This window comes from Muntiacus reevesi, chromosome 8, assembly GCF_963930625.1.
Source record: "Muntiacus reevesi chromosome 8, mMunRee1.1, whole genome shotgun sequence".
Lineage (NCBI taxonomy): Eukaryota > Metazoa > Chordata > Mammalia > Artiodactyla > Cervidae > Muntiacus > Muntiacus reevesi.
The window spans coordinates 93097893-93116196 of record NC_089256.1 but is presented as its reverse complement, the minus strand read 5'-3'; the positions used below and the strand labels follow the sequence as shown (position 1 = coordinate 93116196).

Sequence of the window (18304 nt, the reverse complement as noted above, 5' to 3'; positions counted from 1 at the left end):
AAAGTTAAATCTTGTAGTTTTCCAAGTTTAGTTATTCTAAGTAACACTGTGGGAGTGACATTCTGCTATACAAATTTATATAGCTCCATTTCTTTAGGTTAAATTCCTAGAAAAGTACAAAGCGAAGATACATGATTTTCATAAGTGCTTTTCTAATGAAGCTATGCAAAGGGGGCCAGTTACTAGTTTCATTCATCACTTGAGTGATAAAGCTGCCGTCCAGTGTCTTCTCTGGTGGCTCCGGAGGTGAAGCGTCCGCCTGCAGCGCAGGAGGCCTGGGCTGGAAGATGCCCGGGAGGAGGGCATGGCAGCCACCGCAGTCTCCCTGCTGGAGGCTCCCCCACGGGCAAGGGTCTTCAAAGACTTGGACACAACTGCGGGGTTAAGCAATGCAGCGCAACTCCTGTCTGCTCCCCGACCACACCTCCACCACACACACGTCCCCTCACCTGCTCAGGGGTCCATTCATAAGGGTTTCCCAAGTCTAGTCACCGCTTTCTAATTAGTTACCCGAAAGTGTAAACTTACATTTCCGTAAAATCACAACCCAACCACCAAATTTCCATCTGACCAACTTCCTGTTCCTAACAGGGATCTTAACAGGTCAAGAAGTTTCTGGGTTGTTTTTTTTGCCTTTCTAAGGTGTGCCCTATTATAGCAGCCCAGAACCCTGCATCTTCCAGACCTTTACGTCCCTGCATGGCCAATCAAATTCGGAACTAACGCTGTCAAGGAAAAAAATCTTAAGGTATGCACAGTGTATCTTAAGAGAGATTAACTTCCATTCCCTACCCACTCTTTCTCAAAGGGTAGCATACAGTCCGCTTTAAATGAATCAGACTGACCTAACAGTGATTATTTCTCAAGTGACTTCGGGAAATGTCATCTCCAGGGCAGCATTCCAGAGCCCAGAATCTGAATATTACCAGCTTCCCAGTTTTGCTTAGACCCACCAAGTTTTGAGCTTGGACCTTCCACTTGGCAGCTCATGAGAATCACTTACCTGAATAGTATTAAAACATACTTACTGAGATTCAGTGCATCTCAGAGACCTTATGACCTCTGGGATGAAACTTGACTATTACACAGTCAGAGTTAACAGCCAGAACCTGCAAGACATCCCAATCCCAATTATCTTCAATGCTGCCTAAGGAATGGCTTCTCTTACATGAGAGGCCCAGCTGACGGACTTCACCTGCCAACACGGCCTCCAAATCAAGCGAAGTCGTATGACAGTTCAATACAGAAGAATTCACAAATGCAGAAAGCCTTCAGGATATCGGGCCCCTTACGGCTCACTAGATTTTTATATCAAAACACCAGCAACAAAAGAAAAGTTATTTAATTTCTAGTGGATAAATCAATTTTTGCCTCATAAGCCTGAAGATGCACCCAAAATGACAAGCCATTTTTAATAGAGCAAAGCTTTTTAAAAATGAATTCCTAGGCACTCATAATACTAGAGAAAATGGAGTAGGCCACCAGCTGAAGTTTCTGAAAAATCTTATGCTTGCAGCAGAGTGTATTCCCATTATGTCAAAGGCCAACTGTAACAGTTAAGGTAACAATGTATATAAATAACAGGAGTCTGAAGTATTTGGTTGGAATAAATTTATTTCATCTGTCTGTAAACAAGGTGTTTAATAGTTATGGCATTTTTTTAAATGCATATTAAATCAGATGAGTTAGACTGTATCCCAGATGTAACAAAGTGCAGGGAAAGAAATGGACAAATCAGCAACAAGATTTGTTTTTAAATCTGTACATTATCCACAAGGCCCAAACAATAGAAGCAAATACTAGAGTGTCCCTAAAGTAGTGCCATTCGAAAGAAACCTTTAACAGGTCAGTTAAAATCCATCTCACAATAGCAACGTTCATCTTAACAATAGTATGGCACAGAATACATATGAAAAAAATTCATCACAAGACAGCCAAGTCCACAATAATGCAACTTCATATAGAAACTCAAGCTGCAAATAAAAGTTGGTCCTATGAAGAAGAAACCGGACACACTCCAGACGGTTATGTTGGGATACCTAACGTCCATAATGGCAGCCTTTTACAATCCTACTGGAGAGTAGAGCTGGTGTGCAAAGAAAAAGACAGGAACAAGTCTGAGCCACTGCGATGAGGGACGCCCCTGGGGATTCGATCGGCCCGTCACGTGAGGTCGCGGGAGGAAGTGCGTTTGCTCTCGTCGTGCGGCTGCACTTGTCGCGTGTCCTGTGGACACTACGAAAAAGGTCTCGTCTCTACTCAAGTGCAACACCACCACTCAAAGCAAAGTACTGCAGCTCTCAACAGCTCGTCAACAGAAGTGATATTAATCGGTTAAATAAACCAGGCACTGCATAAAAGAAGATGGAAGCGAACCAAATACCTATGTGCAGAGGGAGGGGTGGGGAAAGGGGAGTGAAGGAAAGACGCATGCACTTTTTCCTCCAACCATGCGCTGTGAAAGGAAGACTAAATGAGCTAAGTAAATGCTCAGAGTGCTGAAAGACACTGATCAAATTAGAGATTGTGCAACCGGCACCTTGCTTAGCATTAGCTTATTTTAGTAATCAACATCCCATTAATCGCTAAGACAAAGTGATGCCCAGCGTGGCATGCCCCTCCCCCCAATTTCAAGGTATCATGCAAGTCGTTGCTGTGCTGCAGTTACGTTGCCAGAGAAGGCTGGTTACAGAGAGAGCTTAACACACAGATGATCCACTGGGCAGACGGGAACCGCGACATCAGAAAGCAGGTGAAGAAAGATCAGCTACCACCTGTAACCTGGTAGCGCTGTGACCGTGACTGGGGTGATGGTGAAGACAGCTGCTAGGAAGACGGGGGGAGGCTGCTCACACGAGGCCCTCAGTAACGCGCGTGCACACGCGTCCTTGTCAGGCGCGCCGCCGCGGGCCCGTCCCTTCCCATGGCGATAACCAGCGCTGGAGTGCACGAAGGGACAAACGAAGGGAACAGAACTGGGGGGAGGGAGAGAGACGCCTTTCCCCACCGACAGAGGGATACAAAGGGGACAGAGGTTCACACCCCGTCACCCTGCGTTGCTAATAAAACTTCCAGAATTAAGACTCAGCTTGCAGCCAGGAGAGTTTGAGAGCGACCCCCGAGCGCACGGCCTGCCTGGCAGCTAGAACCCCGAGTCTCTCAAGTACTTGGCCATTGAGTATGCCTTCTTATTCAATCCGCCTCCATGGACCCCTTCTTTTCCCATTACAAAGACCAAGACTGAAAGAGAAAGAAGAAAAGCGTTTCAAAAGAAGTGTTAATCAAGAGAGCCACGTAAGTTTTAGCAGACAGAATCCCGATTAATAAGCTAACATTAAGTCAGTTTTCCATGAACAACGAAGCACTGAAGTCAGCCAGGTCTCCAAAAAGGAGAACTTTCAAACTAGTAATACGCCAAAAACATTCTATTATCTGCATCTTGGAATCCAGCTGCAGAGCTCTATAAAAATATCTTTACACTAGCTAGGGGGAAAAGAGTGTGACTGTTTACTGTTTTATTTTCCCCACTTAGGTTACTGAGTAGAGTTCCCGGTGTACGCCTTTGTTTACTTTATATATCGCGGTGTGACCTCGTTCATCTCCAACTCATATAATTTATCCCTCTTCCCCAACTTTTCCCCTTTGGTAACCCTAAGTTTGTCCTCTAAGTGTGTGAATGTTTCTGTTGGATAAATAAGTGCCTTTGTATCATTTTTTTTAAGAGTCCACATATAGGTGATTTATCTTTCTCTGTCTTACTTTTATTACTTAGTATAATCTCTAGGTCCATTCACGTTGCTGAAAATGGCATTCCTTTTATGGACATCTATCTTATATAGAGAGCAAAAAACTTCTGATTAGCATGACAAATACACAGTAGACTGATCTCCAAAAAATAAATTTAAAAAAACTTACTTATAAAATTCTTCCCAAATTTAACTGCTTAAGTACAAACTGTTAAGTTTTACTAGTGAGGCTAAGTGTGTATTATTACTTCAGAGAAAAACCAAGACTGAATTTTAAATAGCATTTTCAGTGCCATTCAGAAAAGCCCAAATGAAAAGTTCTGAAGGTTTGTGCTTACTGATATCCTCACTGTGTTAGCTTTATTTTTAATTGAGTATAAAACCCTAAAATAAATTTATTATTTCCAACAGCAGGTTTTTCTATGATGTAGTTCAAAGGTCTATCCTCAGAATGTGTATGTATCAGATTTTACATTTATCGCCACTAGATGTCAGGAGTGCAGTGTGGCACAAAAACTCTGGTTTTCTGTCCCATGGTCAATGCTTCTTTTCAGTATATTTATCTGAGCTCAGCTACTATCTGAGATTTATCTCCTATTTCACAGCCATCTAACTTTCCTACAGAGAAATACTCATACATAGCAATGCACAGCGGAACAGCAGGGACCTTTAGGACAGTCCTGGGAATCGGTAGGCCCACTGCAGTAAACGATGGCTCACAGTGGCTTCAAGTTTCTTCACGTGGTAGATTTGGTCTTAACATTAGATGGGCCTGCTATATTAAGGCTACACCAGCCTTCTTTATTTACAAAACATTTTCACAGGCTAACATATTAAAATGTATTTGTATACCAATTAGATGTCATAATAAATCTCAATTTTTAAAGTTTCTTTCAAAAACGCAATGAGACTCAATTAGTACAGTAAGAATTTCTGCAATGCTGACGAGAGTCAGGAAACACAAGAATGTTTAGATCGGTGTGTATAAATGAAATATAATTTCCTATTTTTCAAATAAATCGGGCACATAGTCTTTGAAAATATTTCGTAAGTGCAAAACTTACTCCAAAACCCTCATTCTAATTACTTCTCTCTTCTCCAGCAATGTTTCTAATAGAAATGGAAGCCAATATTCATTTTTCATTTTTTATGCTGAATAGTGAATGACCAAAATGTGAGCAAGAAAGAAGACATTCAAAGGTCAAAACCCAAAGGGACTAAAATAACCAATCTGAATGATTTAACAATCTGAATAACTAGCAGTTGAGGAGACAAAGTGATTTTATTTTTTAACTTTTTATTTTATATTAAAGTATAGTTGATTAACAATGTTAATTTCAAGTGGAAAGTGGTTCAGTTATACATACAGATTGTCAGTTTACTAAAGCTGGAACTGAAGGAGCTGATGCTAACACTCTATTTCAGTGTAAAGTCAGGCTCTCAGAGAGGAGGCGGACACGCAGCTGCTGGAGAGTCAATGAGTCTAGAGCAGAGCCTCCTTCAGTGCTGGGCAGTTCACAAAAACCACCTTAATAGCCATTATGGACTAACACTTTATTCAAAATGGTAAAGAAAGTGCTTAATAAGCTGTAATGTGACTTGCCACTTTTAACCGAAAGGGCACTGCACTTACCTCTACCAGCTCTGCCGACCGCAACGTTGTATGTTGGCTCCCCACCTTGACTCTTTGTCCGGATGTCCATTGTGCAGTCGCCATCCACGTACAGGCTATCTCTGATCACTGAGCACTTCTTTGCGCCAAGAGTCAAACCATTGGTAAAGAAACCTTCCCGGTCTTTTCCTACAATCATATCTATTTCTACTGGCTGCCCTCGCCCCCAACCACCAAAAAAAAAAGGGGGGGGGGGAGAGAGAGAAAACAAAACAAAAAATTGTAGTTAATTTCTTGTCTTGGTTTAAAGGAAAACTGTCAAGTTTGCACTACCACTACAGGACATCCACATTTCATTCATGTAAAACCAAGTTCCCATCTTTTCTAAAAGATTACTTAATCTTACAGGATGACATGTTCTATCAGTCAGTCAGTTAGATTTCACAGTTAAGAGAGAGTGGTCTCGAAAAATAAAAAAATTAAAAAAAAAAAAAAAAAAAAAAGAGAGTGGTCTGTTAACTAAGCCCAGTCTATGCAAAGAATCTCCAGTTGGTAGTTGACACTAGATAAACTGCAAACTTGAGTTATTTATAAACTTGTTTCAAGTCAGGTGGTAGCAGAAGTGCTTATGTAACAGTAAAGATTCCCCTAAAAACTTTCAACAAAATCTTACCTATCACCGTCAAGTTAACAGTCTTGTCATATCAAATTTAAAGTTGTTTGAAAGTCTCCTGAAACAAAGTCCACGCCTGGCAGATCTGTTCACATCTACTCTGTTTCAAATAGCTTGACATACCCCCTGAGGATGAACCTCAAGCCCTGAACCTCAGCGCATCCCGCAATTCATATTTCCCTCCGCTCTTATTTTAGCCCTTACTCCCCCTCCAACTCTCCTCCCCTCCCTCCTCAGTAATCAGTTTTCTTTCCGGGCAAATGCAAAGAGGATTCTGTCTGTAGCACTGTAATAGGCAACCATGAAAGAGTAGAGAAAATGGAGGGAGAGTGGGAAAGAAACTGAGGTAGCGACCAGAACCGGAAAGGAGAAAACGTGCATTCTAACATTCCATGAATAAGAAGGAAGGCGTCGCCCCCATCAGAACTGCAGAGTCATAGCAGGCCCCAGCCACTGCCAGGCACACTCCCGCAATCTTCCCAGCCAGACAGCGGGAACGCACACACAAAGACGAGAGGGCTGCGGGGGAAAAGTTGATCGCCAGACGCCAATTCTGTGTAAGAACTGTAGTCCACTGCGGCACTAGAGAACCTGAGAGCACCTGGATCCGGAGTTCTACACAGCTAGACCTTAGACCGTGTTAAGTGGTACGAGAATAATTAGGAGCGCCCACGGTTAGGGGCCTGAATTTTGGCAATTGATAGGAAGGGGGCGTGAAGCTTAGGAAATTAAGAGACTGGTCCTGTGTTTGATACAACGTCACCATTTCAGACCCTTACACAGAAAGAGGCAAAACAAGAAAGCGGCACTGGAAGGCTTATTGACAATTATTCCCCAAACATGTGGCAACCGAGCCAACCGCCAAGTCACAGGAAACCAGGCACCGGGGAGCATCAGTCTGCATCAGCCCCTTACGAAGATCACTGAAGAGGGAGGGCCTTGGAGGACTGAAGCGTCCCCTCGGTGTTCGCACATGATTGAGAGCCCCAAGCACCCCCTTTTCTTAGAGCTCTGTTGCGTAATTGGGGGTAACTGTATATCGATGAATCTCCATAGGAGAGAAATCAATGGCAGTTCGCCATCTTGGAGAATTAAAAAAAAAAAAAAAAACCCCATGGAGCCAGAGATTCACGAATCCACCTACGTTGTCTGCGTACATTTCTCGCAAGCCCAAGAGGCCTGGACACCGGCAAAGCTACGCCAAGTGGCCGCGAGGCTCCCGGGGGCCCGGCAGCCGCCGCCTCCCACAGCCCGCGGCGCGGGGTGCGCGCCGTCCCCGGAGCTAGGGGCGGCCCGGCCCCTCCGGCCCCCGCTTCCAGCCGGAACGTACACAGCAAACCCCAGGGCTTCCAGGGGACCCCGGGGCGGGGGCGAGGAAAGGGAGAAGGCCCCCCACCCACGGGTCGGGCGCGCCCCCTCCCCCAGCCTCGTCCGGACGGGCGCCGGGAGCGCCGGCGAGCCCGGCCGCCGCCCCCGCCGCCCAGCGCAGCCCCGGCCTCTCCGCCCGGCCGGCAGCCGCATCCTCGGCGCCCGCCGCCCCGCACACCTGCCGGCGCGGCCCTGCCGAGCCCGGCCCCGCGCCGCGGCGCCCCCACGGCCGGCCGGCCCCGCTCGCCCCCGGTCCTCACCGTAATGCTCTGGAAGACGCCGCCGGCCGTGGCTGCCCAGACGTACTTGGCGTCGCAGTAGCCGACAATGGCGGCCTCCTGGCAGCAGCCATCGCACATCAGGTTGTCCACGTAGCTCTGCCAGCCGGCCATCTTCGAGCCCTTCGCACTGCAGCGGGGACGGCGAGCAGCAGGCGCGGCGGCGGCGGGCGCGGGCGGCGGCGGCGCGGGAGGCGGGGCGGGGGCGGAGAGGAGGCGGCTCTGCGCAGGCACCGACCGCCCCCTGCCCGCGGAGCGGCGGCGGGGGACGCGGGGACGGCGGGCAGGGACGAGCCGCGGGGCGCGCCCGGCCCGGCCGCCCTCCCGCCCGCGCCTGCGGGGCTGCTTGGCGAGCGGCGGCCGGCTGCGCAGCGGCCGTGCGGGCGATGGCGCCGGGGACGACTCCTCTCCGCGTCCCCTCGGCTCTCGCGTCCCCTCGGCTCTCCGCGTCCCCTCGGCTCTCCGCGTCCCCTCGGCTCTCCGCGTCCCGGCGGGCGTGCGCGCGCGCGTGCGTGCGATCCTTCCGCGGCGCCCGGCCCCGAGGGTCCCGAGGAGGGCGGGGGAGGCCGAGCGGGGCGCGCGCGGAGGGATACCGCCGCGGCAATCTCGGCGCCACGTGCGGCCGGCGAGGGCTGAGCGCGGCGGGCGGCTGAGCGCGGCTGCGCCTCGGGCCCGCGGTCTGCGGGCTGGGCGTCTCCCGGCCGCTCCCGGTACCCCCGGGACGGCGGCGTCTGGGGCGCCTCGGAGCCCCCGCGGCCGGGCGGTGCAACGCCTCGGTCCTGCGGCGGCGGCTCGGGATGCGGTGCCTTGCGCCTCGGGGTCGGGTTGCAGTTGCCCCGGCGACGGGATGCGGCGCGCTGACTCCTCTTTGTGGTCCGCGCGGGCGGGTAGCAGAGTCGGCCGCTGTCATCCCGGGCATCCTCAGGGGGACCCTCTTCTCTGGACCTCGCGGCCACAGAGGCTGGCAGGCGGGCGCGCTCCAGCAATCTGAAGTCGGAGTGGCATTCTTGGCTTTCAGAGACCTTTCTGAGCTTTGCCGCTCTTTCATTGTTGCTGCATTTGGGTACCAAGGGCCTCTCATTGTGGGGGTTCTTGGACAGGAAGGGCCTCTCTTCCCGTTTTAAAGCGGCTAAATTGCTCGTAAATTCCGAAGGAAACAAATAGCGAGCAATGTAAAACTATTGGTTGGTAACTGGGAATATTACTGGTGGGTCGAAGAAATCTGAATATATAAAGAATTTAAAAACTCTTAAGAACGGGTTCGTTGTTTGAACATGTTAATATTTCTACTCTCAAAAGGTAAACTAATTTCAGGACCCAGATCGGAAAATGGCTTGTATTTAAGTGGTAAAACATGCGTAGAGCCCCTGCAAATATTGTGTGGTCTTTAGTAACCGCTGGGCGTTATGACTATTATGCAAAGGATTAGGAGACGTCCCACAATTTCGATTTTAAATGAACTAAACGATCTGTCAATCAAGGCAAGAGAGCGTCTCAAAGCGTTTTTGAAAAAGTTGATTTTCAACTTTAAAGTTATCACGTAAGGTCACAATTAGTGACAGGATTCCACAGATGTCGCTCAGGAAAGAAGATAAAAACATTGCTACGTAATCTAGTTGGTTCTGACGTTTTGTATCTTTTCTGATGTTTGCTTTGAAATGTACAACTCTTACCGGCATGGAAGGGAAATCACCATAAGCGGACTCCCAAGTCAGGCTCCTGTCAGATTGAGATAATGTATTCTTTCATGTTCTGATGATACATAGAACCTATCTGCTATAAAATGTGTGCCAAACTTGTTTCATTTTTGCAAATGTACCGCCCACCTGATTTAGTCACACTTACTCATTCTTGTTTACTACTTTTTTTGTGTGTATGGTGGTCGTTGATGGTTTTAATCCTTCAGTTTTACTAGTTGATCAGCCTCAAAGTTAATGATACACTGCACAGTGCGATGTAAGAATTCATTAAGCTGTACACTTATTCGCGCTCTTTATACATGTTGTAATTCAGTAACTTTAAACAGTAAACAAAGGTAACGAGTAAAGAAAAATAATAAAATGATAGTTTGAAGTTGAAATTGACTTATTAATCTGCAATGAAGTTTTATTTGAAGTTTTTAAGATTTAATTTTTACACTATTTTCTTCATATAGCAAAGCAATGCAAATAATTCTTATTCTTTGATTGTCTAAACAGCAAAAGAATTAAGTCAGCTGAATATTCTGCATATTCAAATCTCAAAAGATTCTAAAACACAATGGGTACAACAAAAGAATTTAAAATGCCTATCATTTTTTAATATTTTTCAAAATACCTAAAATTACTGTTTTATTTTTCAAACGGTGTCATTTCTATCCCAGTATTGCGCACAGAATTCCTCCTCCAGGGGATCTTTCTGACCCCTGGAGAATAAAAATAAAAAAATAAAGTAGAAGAACTATGAAAAATAAACTTGTATAATAGACCAGGTTTTACAGTTTAGACTTTGAGATGATGCATTCGAAGAGTCTATTCACTTCTCTTTTTGGCATTATAATAAAAGACTCCTAATGCCCTTTTTCTTTAGAACAAGCCTCATAGCAGGCTGCCTTATTTTCTATTTGTATACAGTGATCTGGTCCTATTTCATTTAACTGTTGCTTACCACAAGTGTTTCAAAAGGCATAAGTAGATGTTGAACACTGTTTTAAGAATTGCAATGTAAGTGCAAGAGAGTATCAATATGAGAAAAAGTATTGATACTTTTGTATCAAAAAGATACCAATTTGTATCTTTCTCTGCTTTTATTCTGGGTAATTGATAATAGTGATGTCTGAGCAGAACCAAAGAAAAGTAAAAGCACTGTTGTTGAAACAGATATCCAGAAGTAGCTAATAGCAATCAGTTGTAGCATATTTAAATGCAGAATGCATTATTTTGCATTGTTTCCAAAATATTTTGTTCTTATTTAGAATAAGTAATAATAACTGTGGTAAATCATATTTAATGTACAGTCAAGGAGTGCTGGAGCCTTTTATGTCCACGTGTAAAAAATCATTTGACATTTTAGCAAAACACCAAGAAATAAGTTGAAATTAAGATGTATCCAACCTGATAACTGTGGTGTTGGCAAAAACTCTCGAGAGTCCCTTGGATAGCAAGGAGATCCAACCAGTCCATCCTAAAGGAAATGAGTCCTGAATATTCATTGGAAGGACTGATGTTGAAGCTGAAACTCCAATACTTTGGCCACCTGATGTGAAGAACTGACTCATTTGAAAAGACCCTGATGCTGGGAAAGATGAAAGGCGGGAGAAGAAGACAACAGAGGATGAGATGGTTGGATGGCATCACAGACTCAATGGACAAGAGTTTGAGTAAACTCTGGGAGTTGGTGATGGACAGGGAGGCCTGGAGTGCTGCAGTCCATGGGGTCATAAGGAGTCGGACACGCCTGAGCGACTGAACTGAACTGAACCTGATAAACATTGGGGTAAGAGCTATAGAGCTAGCCCCAATACAGTAAAACTCTAATAATTAATAATAACTAGGCCCACCTCAAGTCCTCAGTTAAGATTTTGACTTCCACACTTGGTTTTCTTCAAAGGTGTTTTAATTATAAAATTGTCACAACAATCAAGAAAGTTCAGAAAATGGAGCAAAAGCACCGTTAATGCCACAAGCAATACAAATGTTATCTTTTAAATCTATTCACTCGTTTTATTTATGATTTTTACAGCTAAGAACAAGGAGTACCTACAATTCTGGATTTGTCAATTTTACGCTGAAACTATGAATTTTTTTTTTTTACTAGCTTTAGTTTATTTAATACAAGTTAACATTATATTTTCTTTCTGATAAATTGAACTTTCGAGTAATATCCCTCTTTAGGGCTTCCCAGTTAATGCTAGTGGTAAAGTACCTGCCAGTTCAGGAGACATAAGAGATGTGGGTTTGATTCCTGGGTTGGGAAGAGCCCCTGGAGGAGGACGTGGCAACCCACTCCAGTATTCTTGCCTGGAGAATTCCGTGGACAGAGAAGCCTGGGCGGGCTGCAGTCCATGGGGTTTCAGAGTCAGACACAACTGAGCACAATGGCCTTCTTTATCACCAGTATTGTTTTTGTCGTAAAATCTATCTTTTAAAAATTGAAGTATAATTGGTTTACAACATTCTGTTAGTTTCTGGCGTACAGCAAAATGATTCAGTTATATATTGTTATTTAGTCACGAAGTCATGTCCAGGAGTAAAGTCTGTCTTGTCAGAAATAAACGATGTTATGCTTGCTGCCTTGTTTTTAAATTTGGGTTCTGGCCGCCCTGGGCGTCAGCGCTGTCGCGGGCCCTGTAGTTGGGGAGGGGACGCTGCTCCCTCGTGGAGGGCAGGCTTCTCACCGCAGCGCCTTCTGTTGCGCAGGGCAGGCGAGCTCAGGCCCTGGGCTGCCAGCTCAGTAGCTGGGCACACAGGCTTAACTGCTTGGTGGCATGAGTGATCTTTCCAGATCCGGGGTCCAACCCATGTCCAGTGCATTGGCAGTGCGATTCCTAACCACTGGGCGCCAGGGGAACCCCCTGCTCTCCATTTGTTGACATTTCTCTAATGTATCCTTCCTATCTCCCTCCTGTCTCCCACCTCCCTTTTGCCTCCCCCTCCTCCTTTCTCTTCCTCCTGGTCCTCCCTCCTCCTCCCTCTCCATCTCTCTTTTTTTTTTTCCTCTCCATCTCTTATTCTCACTCTCTCTATCCTTAAATTTTAATGTTTCTTTCTGTATTCACTTAGCTACATTTTATCTTTTTGTCTAATATGCAAACTATTCTTTAATTTTTTCATTCATGTGGAACTCGTACGTTCATTTTCTATTCCTTTAGTGTTACACTGAAATTTTATCATGCACATTTAATAGAATAAAACTTTAAGTTAAATAATATATCACACCCTCCAACTAGATAATCCAAGGACGTTAAAACACTTTAAGTCTGGTCACCCCTCTTCATAATACTATTATTTTACACAGATGCTTCAGTTCAATTCAGTCACTCAGTGGTGTCTGACTCTTTGTGACCCCATGGGCTGTAGCACGCCAGCCTCCCCTGTTCATCACCAACTCCTGGAGCTTGCTCAAACTTGTGTCCATCGAGTTGGTGATACCATCCTGCCATCTCATTCTCTGTCATCCCCTTCTCCTCCTGCCTTCAATCTTTCCCAGCATTGCGGGCTTTTCAGATGAGTCAGTTTTTCCCAACAGGTGGCCAAAGTATTGGAGCTCCAGCTTCAGCATCAGTCCTTCCAATGAACACCCACGACTGATTTTTAGGATGGACTGGTTGGATCTCCCTGCAGTCCAAGGGACTCTCAAGAGTCTTCTCCAACACCGCAGTTCAAAATCGACAGTTCTTTGGTGCTCAGCTTTCTTTATGGTACAATTCTCACACCCATATATAACTTCTGAAAAATCATAGCTTTAACTAGATGGCCCTTTGTTGGCAAAGTAATATCTCTGCTTTCTAATATGCTATCCTGGTTGGTCATAGCTTTTCTTCCAAGGAGCAAGCATCTTTTAATTTCGTGGCTGCTGTCACCATCTGCAGTGATTTTGGAGCCCGAGAAAATAAACTCTCTGTTTCCATTGTTTCCCCATCTATTTGTCATGAAGTGATGCGACTGAATGTCATGATATTCATCTTTTGAATGCTGAGTTTTAAGCCAGCTTTTTCACTCTCCTCTTTCACTTTCATCAAGAGGTTCTTCAGTTCCTCTTTGGTTTCTGCCATAAGGATGGTGTCATCTGCATATCTGAGGTTATTGATAATTCTTCCAACAATCTTGATTCCAGCTTGTGCTTCATCCAGCCCAGCATTTCACATGATGGACTCTGCATAGAAGTTAAATAAGTAGGGTGACAATATACAGGTTTGATGTATTCATTTCCCAATTTGGAACTAGTCTGCTGTTCCTTGTCCATTTCTGTTGCTTCTTGATCTCCATACAGATTTCTTAGGAGGCAGGTCAGGTGGTCTGGTATTCCCATCTCTTTCAGAATTTCCCACAATTTATTATGATCCACACAGTCAAAGGCTTTGGCATAGTCAGTAAAGCAGATGTTTTTCTGGACCTTTCTTGCTTTTTCAATGATCCAACAGATGTTGGCAATTTGATATCTGGTTCCTTTGCCTTTTCTAAATCCAGCTTAAGCATCTGGAAGTTCTCAGTTCACATACTGTTGAAGCCTCGCTTGGAGAATTTTGAGCATTACTTTGCTAGCGTGTGAGATAAGTGCAATTGTGCAGTAGTTTGAACATTTTTTGGCATTGCCTTTCTTTAGGATTGAAATGAAAACTGACCTTTTCCAGTCCTGTGGCCACTGCTGAGTTTTGCAAATTTGCTGGCATAATGAGTGCAGCCCTTTCACAGCATCATCTTTTAGAATTTAGAAATAGCTCAGCCGGAATTCCTTCACCTCCACTAGTTTTGTTCATAGTGATGCTTCCTAACACCCACTTGACTTTGAACTCCAGGATATCTGGCTCTAGGTGAATGATCACAGCATCGTGGTTATCTGGGTCATGAAGATCTTTTTTGTATAGTTCTTCTGTGTATTGTTGCCACCTCTTCTTAATATCTTCTGCTTCTGTTGGGTCCATACTGTTTCTGTTCTCTATTGTACCCATCTTTGCATGAAATGTTCCACAGATATTTATGTATATTTATATGTTACCTGTTTTATTCACTTGCCATTGCTTCTCATATTTCAGACCATCATTTTATGATCCTTTTCTTCTTTTAAAGTAAATATTTAGAAGTTCTTTTAGTGGAGGTCTCTTGATGGGAAATTATTTTTGTTTATCTGAAAATGTCTTTATATCATTTCATTTAAAAAAAAATTGATTGGATCTACAATGCAAGACTGACACCTTCAAGATGCTATTATTTCATTCATTCTGACTTTCATCATTGCTGCTGTAGTTTATGATCTGTCCCTTTTCTCTGCTTTTGGGATCCTTTTGTCTTTGCTGTTCCACAATGATGTATTTATACCTGGTTTTATTTTACTTGGAAAAATAGATTTATATCTGTGATCACTTGTGGAAAATTCTCAATCATCACCCCTTCAATTATTCCTTTTCCCAGTTCTCTCTTCTTTTTGGGTTCAAAATAAATGTTTCTTTTTCCTCTTCTTTTCTCCATATCTCTTAGCTTGTTTTATATTTTTCATCTTCTTATCTCTCTATGCCGCACTCTGGGAAATTTCTTCTGCCAAACGTTCCAATTCATTGTTTGACTATGTTTTACCTGTTATCAGACCCCTAGATTGAGCTTTTTAATTCCTAAAAATCCATGTTTTTTATTTCTAAAAGCTCTATTTTATTGCCACACAGATCTTTCTCACATTCCTGGTCTTCTCATTGCTTGCCCAACTTTGTGGTTCCGTACTTTATTTCTTTAAACATTTCTTACCGAGTTATTCTGTACTCTGTACATAACAGTTTCAACCTCTAAATAAGTTGTGTTAGTTTTTCTCTGACACATAGTGGCTTGCCTCCTGTGTACCTGGTGATCTTAGATTATGAATTTATATTTCCTGGATCTTAAATAAGTGGGAATCCTAATGGCTTAACTTGAGGACAGTTCCTTTCAAAGATGATTTGTGTCTGCTTCCGCTGTGTCCGGGAGTGCTAGGAACCCTTTAAACCGGGGCCACTTCACAGCGTCCTCTGATGTCCCCTGTGTGCACGTGTCTCCTGAATGCAGAGCATCAGGTTCACCTCCTCGCACAGAGCTGCTATTGGCGTCCGCACTCAGACCGACTGCCTCTCTCCCGCATGCATGGAGATCCCCGCTCTAATTCTGCTCAAGACATTTCTCCTTATTTGGTAGGAAGAGGAGTCTTTGAAGATTTTCTTGATTTCTGTGAACCAAGCAAAGCATCAAAAAATGTTTTTGATCCAGATCTAGTTGTTTTGCAACTGGATGATTCCCTCACAATATCTAGTCCACTGATGCCAGAGGTAAAAGTCATACTCATAATTTTACATCTTCTGTGTTTCATTCAATAACTATAAACTGAACATAGGTTTCCAGCTTGGGTACTGCCTGGTGCTATTTACTGAGACAAGGAATATGGAAATTTGAACAACACAAAGAAGGGAGATGCTAAGCTTAGTTGACTTTTAGTGAAAATGTTGCTTGGCAGTGAGATGTAGAGCCCTGTAGTTCAAAAAAGAGGTCTGGGCTCAAGACAGCATTCAGAAATGAGTAAACGAAGAGACTTTCACCATGAAAACAGAATGAGTGGCCAGAGAAGTTAGGTGGGAACTCAGAAGCCAGTAAATCATAAATGCACAAGGAAAAGTTTCTCCAAATGGTAAGAATGGAGAAAAGTAGCAAAACTTAGAAATCAAATAAGAGAAGGGTTGAAAGGCACTCAAATATCATGTGATATGACATATATGGAATCCCAAAAATGATAGGAAAGGACTTATTTACAAAACAGAAATAGACCCAGAAAACAAATTTATGGTTACCAAAAGGGGGAAAGGGATAAATTGGGAATCTGGGATTAACAGATACACACCACTGTATATAAAATAGACAAGGTCCTACTGTATAGCACAGGAAACTATATGCAATATCATAATAATCTATAAATGGAAAAGAATCTTGAAAAGTACGTTATATATATGTACATGTGTATATATATCTGAGAATCACTGCTGTGTATCTAAAACTATCACATTATAAGTCAACTATACTTCGTTTTTTAATGTAAAAAGAAACACCTTGTCCTGTAATGATTCTCAGCTTCATAAATAGCATCCCGGAATCCACAGATGAAATGAACGCCTCAAAAACTTTAAGTGCAGGGAGAAGAACTGGCCTTAGACAAAACACCGGAAACCTTCATTATAATAGCAGTGTATGATTGTAGTTTTTTCACTTTTTTACTGCAGTGTAAAATACATACAGAAAAGAGAACCAATCATAAATGCATACCATGATGATTTTCACCAAGTGAACTCAACCAGTTAACCCACACCTAGATCAGTAAACAGGATAATGCCAGAAGCCCAAGAATTCTCTTCTTGCTCATGTTAAGTACTACTCTTTGCTCAGGATTTTAACTACTTTTATGACTTTTCAGAACTCAGGATAATTTTGCCTATTTCTGAACTTTAGATAAAAGTCTGCTTACACAGTAGGTCCTTTTTTGTGACTCTTTCTGGCTTCTTTCCCTCAAACGTTTGTGAGAGTCATCCATGTTTTTGCATGTAATTGTAGTTTGCTCACTCTCGCTGCTGTACGCCATTACGTGACTATATCATTGTTTATTCCTTACAGTGTCAGTGTGCATTTGGTTAGTCCCTAGGTTTTTGCTATTATGAATATAAACTTCTCTGTGCATGTGTTTTGGTGAGCACATTCCTGGGACCGGGACTGCTCATAGGGTTTAGGGTCACTAGAAACTATGAAACAACATTCTGAAGAGGTTTTATCCCGGAACGAGCAATGTAGGAAAGTTTCAGTTACTCCCCATCTTCACCAACATTTGGTATTATAGCTTTTTAATTTTAAACATTTTACTGGGTATGGATCTTGCATCCCCGCGTGTGTGGGCCTAACCTCAGCTGGTCTGCCGGAGACCACCTGAGCGCCAACCCTAGTCCCCGCGCGGCCCCATTTCTGCTCCAACAAGATGAAAGAAACTCTCATGAACCAGGAGAAACTCGCCAAACTGCAGGCACAAGTGCGCCTTGGTGGGAAAGGAGCTGCTCGCAGAAAGAAGGTGGTTCATAGAACAGCCACAGCAGATGACAGAAAACTTCAGTTCTCTTTAAAGAAGTTAGGGGTGAACAATATCTCTGGCATTGAAGAGGTGAATATGTTCACAAATCAAGGAACAGTGATCCACTTTAACAATACTAAAGTTCAGGCATCTCTGGCAGCAAACACTTTCACCATATTACAGGCCACGCTGAGACAAAGCAACTGACAGAACTGCTCCCCAGCATCTTAAACCAGCTTGGTGCCGACAGCCTGACCAGTTTAAGGAGACTGGCTGAAGCTCTGCCCAGACAATGCGTGGATGGAAGAGCGCCACTTGCCCCTGGAGAGGAGGAGGAGGAGGAAGTTCCAGATCTGTGGAGCATGTGGATGAGGCTTCCAAGAACGAAGCAAACTGAATTGAGTTAACTTCTGAAGAAGATAAATCTTGAAGAAGTTACTGGGAGCTGCTATTTTATGTTATGACTGCTTTTTAAAATTTTGTTTATGGATCTGATAAAATCTAGATCTCTAATATTTTTAAGCCTAAGCCCCTGGACACTGCATCTCTTTTCAGTTTTTGCTTATATACAATTCATTCTTTGCAGCTAATGAAGCTGAAGAAGCCTAAGAATAAAGTTTGAGACAAAGATAAATTTAAAAAAAAATAAACATTTTACTGGGTATGTAATGGCCATTTATTATGGCTTTAATCTGCATATTCCTAATGGCAAATCTATATTGGTGAGCATCTCTTTCAAATGTTAGTCAGTCATTTGGACACTTTTGTGAAGTGTTTGCAGTAGTACTGACAATGCAGTCATTCAAGTAGATGTATCTTAAGTTATCCTTTCTTTTCGAAAAATCAGATAAGTTGAGAAATAATG

The 18304-nt window shown here is 43.7% G+C and overlaps 1 protein-coding gene and 1 pseudogene across 1 annotated transcript; one reads left to right on the top strand and one right to left on the bottom strand.

Annotated features, from left to right (window-relative positions):
* Window positions 1-1596: 1596 nt before the first annotated feature.
* On the bottom strand, window positions 1597-7935 carry PFN2 (profilin 2). Its single transcript, XM_065942927.1, has 3 exons — window positions 7660-7935; window positions 5380-5572; window positions 1597-3240 (listed from the first exon to the last, which is right to left on the bottom strand). The coding sequence occupies exons 1-3, from the start codon at window positions 7789-7791 to the stop codon at window positions 3143-3145; spliced, it is 423 nt and encodes a 140-aa protein (XP_065798999.1). The 5' UTR covers window positions 7792-7935; the 3' UTR covers window positions 1597-3142.
* Window positions 7936-17349: 9414 nt separating this feature from the next.
* Window positions 17350-17836, top strand: LOC136173459 (transcription factor BTF3 pseudogene; annotated as a pseudogene).
* The last annotated feature ends 468 nt before the right edge of the window (window positions 17837-18304 follow it).